The sequence below is a fragment of the Musca domestica genome, unplaced genomic scaffold (assembly GCF_030504385.1).
Source record: "Musca domestica strain aabys unplaced genomic scaffold, Musca_domestica.polishedcontigs.V.1.1 50, whole genome shotgun sequence".
Taxonomy (NCBI): domain Eukaryota; kingdom Metazoa; phylum Arthropoda; class Insecta; order Diptera; family Muscidae; genus Musca; species Musca domestica.
Window position 1 is genome coordinate 4,198,758 of NW_026712347.1, and position 8,446 is coordinate 4,207,203.

The following is an 8,446-nucleotide window of genomic DNA, read 5'->3' on the forward strand; positions in this document are numbered from 1 at the left end:
GGTATAAAAAATCAGTTATAATTTCGATAAAATCAAAATACCGAATATCGGGAGACGTGGACCTGCACAGACAATTTTCTGTCGAAGGCTGTAGTATCCATTACGAACTTCAAATATCAAATTTGAAACAATTCTGGTGAATAATGTCGCTAAAAACCCGAATATCGGGAGGTTCCGTTATATGGGGGCTTTACGAAAAGGTGGACCTGCACAGACAATTTTCTGCCTTAGGCTGTAGTATCCATTACGAATTTTAAATACCAAATTTGAAACAATTCCGGTGAATACATTCGCTAAAACCGTCTAAATACCGAATATCGAGAGGTACCGTTATATGGGGGCTATACGAAGACGTGAACCTGCACAGACAATTTTCTATCTCAGGCTGTAGTATCCATTACGCATTTCAAATACCAAATTTGAAACTATTCCGGTGAATAATGTCGCTAAAATCATAAAAATACCGAATATCGGGAGGTACCGTTATATGGGGGCTATACCAGAACGTGGACCTACATGGCCCATTTTCAATACCAAAAGTCCTGCAGACATAACATACATTTGAGCAAAATTTTATCAATCTACTTCAATTCGTTCGGAAGCTAGAGTGATTTTCACAGACGGACGGACATCGCTAAATCGACATAGAATTTTATGCTGATCAAGAATATATATACTTTGTGGGGTCTAAAATTTGTATTTCGAGGTGTTACAAACTTCATATACCCTCCATACTATGGTGGAGGGTATAAAAATCACAAGTTTACCTTTGGACCGTTTATTCGGTCGTAAAAGAGGAAAAGGAGTGTCAGATAAAACAAACATGGCAGTTAAAAACCAATAAGTCCATTTTTACCCTCCACCATACATAGCCATAGTATGGAGGGTACATTGGGTTCGTCATTCCGGCTGTAACTCATCGAAATAAAAATTTTAGTCCCAACAAAGTATATATATTCCTGATCAGCGTAAAATTCTAAGACGATTCTAATTCTGTCCGTCTGTTGGCATCACGCTAGAGTCAAAACGAATGAAGATAGGAAGTTAAATTTTTTTTACAGATCAGTCTTTTGTCTGCAGGTAGCTCACGTTCAAAAATGGGCTATATCGGTCCACGATATCGTATATCCCCCATATAACGGTACCTCCCAATATTCGGTATTTTGTAGCCAAATTTTTCAATGAAATTTTCTGAAAATCCACAAAAGGTGTTCCTTCTGAGTACTTTACGCCCTGAAAGAGTATTGTCTATATAGGCCCTCGATATCGTATATCACCCATATAACCGTACCTCCCTATATTATTCAATGGAATTGTCTAAAAATCCGTATTTTCTAAGCATTTCACCACCTGGAAAAAATATGTTTATACAGGTCCACGATACAACAATTTCCCCCGATATTCGATATTTTGACGATTGTTTCAAATTTCGTATTTAGAATTTGTAATGGGTACTATAGCCTATGACAAAAAAAATAGTATGCAGACCCACGTCTTCGTATAGCCTTCATATAACGCTACCTCCCAATATTCGGTATTTTGATAATTTTAGCGACATTATTTACAGGAGTTGTTTCAAATTTCGTATTTAGAGTTCGTAATGGAAACTACAGTCTACGACAGAAAATTGTCTACGCAGGTCTAGGTCTTCGTAGAGGCCCCATATATCAGTATCTCCCTATATCTGGTATTTTGACGATTTTAGCTACAATATTCACCGAATTTTTGTATTTGAAGTTCCTAATGGGTACTGCAGCCTGTGACAGAAAATTGGCGGCTATACCATTATATGGCGGCTATACCAAAACGTGGACCGATAAATCTCATTTTCAATACCAACCATTCTAGGCAGAATACAAATTGTTCTGCTAAATTTTTCGAGTATAATATGTTTCCGATCATGTAATATGTCCCTTTATAGTTCCTCTTATAATTGATATATCCAGTTAATTTATGTGCGATCAAAATACTGGGGTATAAAAAGCAGGGAACAAAGATTAATATATAAATATAATCGCTCATATCATGCCGTGATGCAATACTCAATAAAACTTATGTTAGATTTTTATACCCTACACCACATATTGGTCAGGGTATTATGTCTTTGTACATTTGTTTGTAACATGGAGAAGGAAGCGAGATAGACCCATAGTTACTTTTGAGGATCTTCATAGTATCATTTTCTGAGTTGATTTATGCAAACAAAATACAGGTCGCATTTATTATCCGATAGAGATGAAATTTTCCAAACAACATTTGTTTGGCCCAAGGACGAACCCTATAGAAATGGGAGATAATCGGTCAAAATTTAGATATAGCTCCAATATATATCTTCGTCCGATTTGCCTTTTATTGTGCACCAAACGTGTAATATCAGCCCGAATAGTATGGAATTTCGCACGTACGATCAGATTGGACCTGAAAATAAGTATGCCAAATTTGATCGAAATCGGTTTAGATATAGCTATAGCTCCCATATATATTGTTCATCCGATTTGTTATTTTTGTCCTCCGCAGCCGTTATATGCACTCTGTAACAACAATATTTGGGAAAATATATCAAATACATCTCAGAAATACGTTTGCTAAATTTTATCGAGGTCGGTTCAGATTTGGATATAGCTCCCATATATAACTTCGTCCGATTTACTTTTATTGTACACCAAACTTCTAATATTTGTCCAAATTGGATGAAATTTGGCACTTACGACCGAATTGAGTCTAGAAGCTAGTATGTCAAATTTGGTGAAGATCGGTTCAGATATAGCTATAGCTGCCATATATATTGTTCATCCGATTTGTCATATTTGTTACCCACAGCCGTAATATGCACTCCGTAACAACGATATTCAAGGAAATATATATTAAATACAGCTCAGAAATATCTTTGCCAAATTTTATCGAGATCGGTTCCGATTTGGATATAGCTCCCATATATATCTTTTTTTGATTTCAAATTATTTTTGCACCAAATGGTAATACAAGTCCGAATTTAAAAGATACAAATGCTTCGGCATATTTTCTTTGAACTTTAAATTATAATTATAATCACGGCGTGTATGATTGAAATCTCCCATAAAAACTTTTACTTATTATGTGGAGCTCTACTAAATAAGAAAAGTGGTGTAGGGTATCATAAAGTCGGCCCTCCCCGACTTTAGGACTTTCTTTACTCGTTTAATAATGTATTTTCATATCCATATTATCCATAAAATTCCGCAATTATCATAAAGCTAAAGTTCGCAACTTCTTGACTCTGATTTAATCAACATTCATTTTTCTAAACGATCCTCCAATACCAAATTCACTTTTTTCCGTATAGTCTCCTTCTTCCATTCTCAATTTTTCATCAGATCCACACTCAGCGTTGCGCTTGAAATACTCTCGATGATCATCGATGACTTTTTCATATTCAAGGCAAATATTTTCCACTGACGAATTTTCGCCGCCATAATCTTGTGGCAAATATTTTTTCGGAAAAATATCGCCGAATTTATCGAAATTGTCGCTATCAGATATGTGTATCTAAAAGAAAGAGAACGATAAATAGATATCCCTTTCTCAAGGCATTACAAACAAAACTTACCCGCTTTCGAAACTTTTCCGGTGCGCATGATAATATCAAATTGAGTAGCGTCTGTACGAAAGGTGGACCATTTAAAAAGAAGGCCATTTTGATGCGCAGCGGATATGCCTTTTCACAGAACTGCATTACTTCCAGTATCATTTTTGGCGAAAGCATTGGCAAATGTTGTAGGCTAACCTTGGACAGATCGGTGACAATCACCAAACCCTGAATGCAGGCATATGGATCGCTCTGTAACAGAATTTCAGCTATTGTCCAAACGTAACGAGAAACATCGATGCTTGAAAAATCGTTGGGTCCAAAATTGTTTTGCTCAATTACTATGCGCGGACCGTTTCCGTGCAGTGGTGTCGGCAGGATAGATAAGCATCTGGAATGTACAAAAAAAAGTTTTTAACTAAGTAAATGCATATATAAATAGAAAATAATAAATCGAAAGTCGACTTCTTGTTTTTAGATTTTGCTTATTTTTATACCCTAATATGGCTAGAGAGGGCATATATCATTTGATGCGACAAAAACGTGAATCGTCGAAATAACGGTTTTAGATCCTAGGTTTATTTGGACCAAATCCGTTTTAGGACATTTGAAGTCGATCCGTCTGTCTGTCTGACTGGTTCGCACGACAACTCTCGAAGGGAGTGTTCGATTCGGTCCAATCATGGTACATCGCAATATTATTATCAAACTTAGATCGAGTTCGGAGGTGGGTAATATCGCCCCACTCCTCGAAATTTCAAAAAAAAAAAAAATACTTTACTACACGGAAAGAAAAACAATAATCCGATTTTGCTCCAACTTTGAAAATCCTAATATTGGCACCAGTGCTAGATCATGTGCGAAAATTGACAATATCGGTCCACTCCTTCCCCACAAATGATTAATATTTTGAATAATTATAGCACGTATATAATGTGATGTAAGAGTCCGGTAGTATTCAAATGACATACATCACAATATCCTAATTAACCCAAGGTCTGGTGTGAATATGGGATATATTGGTCCACTTCTTTTGGTACCACCCCCTCAAGGGGATAAAGTTTTGAATATTTTTAAGGTTATAAAATGCAAACTTAACATACGATTCCTTTCAGACTTGTCACATGTCAATATTTCTATCAACACTCGATCTGTTGTGAAGATGGTACTGATCGAACCCTTCCTCTAGTACCTCCCCCACAAAAGGTCAAAGTTTCAAATAACCAAAAATATTATAAAATCCGAAATAAACTTCCGGTTCTCTTCATTTTTTACCTATTCCATTATTGGTACTAGCACAAGATCTGCTGTGAAGATGGTATATATCGGTCCACTCTTTCTGGTATTTCCCCCACAAAGGGTCAACACATTGAATATCTATGAAGTTCATAAAACGCGAAATTTACATCCGATTCCATTCAGACCTTGTACATTTTAATATTTCAATCAATACAAGATCTGTTATAAAGGTGGTAAAGATTGGATCATTCCTTTTGGTACCTCCCCCACAAAGGGTCATGGTTTTGAATACCAAAACGGTTATAAAATCCGAAATAAGCACCCGGTTCTCTTCATATTTCACACATCCCATTATTTCTACTAAGACAAGATCTGCTGTGAAGATAGAATATATCGGCCTACTCTTTCCGATACCTCCCCCACATAAGGTTCAGAATTTTGAATATCCATGAAGCTCAATTAACATCCGATCCTATTCAAACTTGGCACATCTCAGTGTTTCCATCAACACAAGATCTGCTATAAAGATGGTTAATATCGGAGAATTTCTTCTGGTACCTCCCCCACAATGGGTCGAAGTTTTGAACAACCAAAACGGTTATAAAATTCGAAAAAGCACCCGGTTGTCTTATTATTTCAAACAACCCATTATTTCTACTAAGAAAAGATCTGCTATGAAGATGGAATATATCGGCCCACTCCTTCTGGTACCTCCCCCACATAAGGTTACTAAATTTTGAATGAAACGCGAAATTAACATCCGATTCCATTCAGACTTCGTGTATCTCAATATTTCCATCAACACAAGGTCTGTAATAAAGTTTGCTAAGAATCGGTTCAAATTTAGATGTAGGTATATCCAGGTATATCTTCAACCGATTTCGTGTTAATTGTGTACCAAATGGTCAATATCTGTCCAAATGACCTGAATTTTGACACATCCGACCGAATTCAGTCTAGAAGCAAGTACATGCATCGGTTTAGATATAGCTCTAGCTCCCATATACATGTTTCATCCGATTTGGAACAATGACATTTGATACCGGACATCAGGTACAGCTCGAGAGTACCTCCGCCAAATTTTATCGAGATCGGTTCAGAATTTTGTCTAGCTTCGATATACATCTTCATTCGATTTTATGGTTATTCGTCACCATATCTGTAATATCTGTGCAAATTGAATCGTTTTTTTCATATTCAAACGAATTTTACCATTTGATAAACCTAGGTCCAGTATATATATTGCTTCGAATTTACTTCGGAATACTTCGGTCGACTATATCTGATACCTCACGTACATTTTAAAATTTTCTAAAAAGTATATAAAATTAACGAAGTAACCAATATAGTCGAAACCAGGCACATCGCAATATTTATAACATATTTTGTTAGATCCGATTCGAAATTGACAATATCGGCCCATTCCTTCGGAACCTATTCCATAAAGGGTCAAAAATTCGTATAATCACAACAGAAGTCAAAATATCCTTCCAGGAACCAATCACAAGATTATGGTATATATTTTTATGTACCGTAATATTTTACGCTAATGAGAATATTTGCCGATGTATATTTCCAACTTACCGAGTTCTGTGGATTTTACGAAATGTCAGATCATCTACATCATCCACACGTCGCAGATGTAGGCATTTCGTAGAAATCCCATAAAAGTTATTCAGTTTTTTCTTGGCCTTTTCAAAACTGAATTTACTGCCACGAAGAAATTGCACCAGAAATTGATCTTCCATGCAGGCCTTCAAGTGTGGCTGTTGCAATATCCATTCCTTGAGAGCATCTAAATCCTCGGCAATTCTTTCCGGAACTTCTCCCAATTCATTGATTGCAATTTTTTGCAACTCCTCCGGCAGCGGTCTAATGTCTGGCATGTTTATTGAATAAACTGGGAATTGATACTGATTGATGTATTGCAAAATGTGCGAACTTTATTGTAGAATTGTTATTTGATTGGCAATCGTCTTGATTTTTATTAATGTAATAAAATGGCAAACGAGTTAGGGTGTTGATGGATTTTGAACCATAGCTAATGAAAGCTACGTTTACATTAAAGTCCTTTATTGTGCTAATAGATTTATTAGACCTTTGTTTCCATACATTGTGTAGAATTGCAAAATATCTAAATTCTAGCAAAACTTTGATAAAAACACATGGGCCAATTTTAGTACCCTTAGAATCACTCGATATTATTGGAGAGTATAGAAACATGCCTTGCACGTTGATTCGGAATTGTAGCTATTGAACTTTCAGAATTATACCCTCCCTCCATGTATGCAGGGTATATTAAGTTTGTCACTCCGTTTGTAACACCTCGAAATATACATTTTAGACTCCATAAAGTGTATATATTATTGATCAGCATAAAATTCTATGTCGGTTTAGCGATGTCCGTCCGACTATCCGTCTGTGGAAATCACTCTAGCATCCGAACGAAATGAAGTAGGTAGATAACATTTTACTCGAGTGTGTATTCTGTCTGCAGGACTTTTGGTATTGAATATGGATGATGTAGATCCACGTTTTGGTATAGACCCCATAAAATGGCACCTCCCTTTTTTCCGTATTTTGGTGATTTAAGCGACATCACTCGCCGGAAATGTTTCAAGTTTGGTATTTGAAGTTCGCAATGGGTACTACAGCCTATGACTGAAAATTGTCTGTGCAGGTCCGAGTATTCGTATAGCCCCCATATAACGGTACCTCCCGATATTCGGTATTTTGATGATTTTAGAGACATTATTCACCAGATTTTTTTTTTAAATTTGGTGTTTGAAGTTCGTAATGACAGAAAATTGTTTGTGCAGGCCCACGTCCCCAATATAATGATCATTGCCTATATTCGGAATTTTGAAGAAATATTATTCACCGAATTTTTTTATTCAAGTTTCGCATTTGAATATTGTAATGGTTTATGACAAAAGTTGCCTATTCAGGTCCACGTCGTCGTATAATAATATAACGGCTACATTCGGTATTTATACCCTACACCACAAGGTGGTCAGGGTATTATGTCTTTGTGCATTTGTTTGTATCAGGCAAAAGGAAACGAGATAGACCCATAGTTCCTTTTGATGATCTGCATAGAATCGTATTCTGAGTCGATTTATGCATGTCCGTCCGTCCGTCTGTCCATGAATTTTTGTAAACAAAGTACAGTTCGCATTTATTACCCGATCCAGATGAAATTTTGCACAAATCATTTGTTTGGCCCAAGGACGAATCCTATTGAAATTGGAAATAATCGGTAAAAATTTAGATATAGCTCCCATATATATCTTCGTCCGATTTGCCTTTTATTGTGCACCAAACGTGTAATATCAGCCCGAATAGCATGGAATTTTGCACATACAACAAAATTAGGCCTGAAAAAAGTATGCCAAATTTGATCGAAATCGGTTCAGATATAGCTATAGGGAAAAATATATCAAATACAGCTCAGAAATACCTTTGCTAAATTTTATCGAGATCGGTTCAGATTTGGATATATCTCCCATATATAACTTCGTCCGATTTACCTTTTATTGTGCACCAAATATTTGCCCAAATGGCATGAAATTTGGCACTTACGACCGAATTGAATCAAGAAGCTAGTATGTCAAATTTGGTGAAGATCGGTTCAGATGTAGC

At 36.2% G+C, this 8,446-nt stretch overlaps 1 protein-coding gene across 1 annotated transcript; it reads right to left on the reverse strand.

Annotated features, from left to right (window-relative positions):
• Positions 1-3,126: 3,126 nt before the first annotated feature.
• On the reverse strand, positions 3,127-6,744 carry LOC131805345 (retinol-binding protein pinta-like). Its single transcript, XM_059128443.1, has 3 exons — positions 6,389-6,744; positions 3,587-3,956; positions 3,127-3,525 (listed from the first exon to the last, which is right to left on the reverse strand). The coding sequence occupies exons 1-3, from the start codon at positions 6,688-6,690 to the stop codon at positions 3,262-3,264; spliced, it is 936 nt and encodes a 311-aa protein (XP_058984426.1). The 5' UTR covers positions 6,691-6,744; the 3' UTR covers positions 3,127-3,261.
• Positions 6,745-8,446: the final 1,702 nt, after the last annotated feature.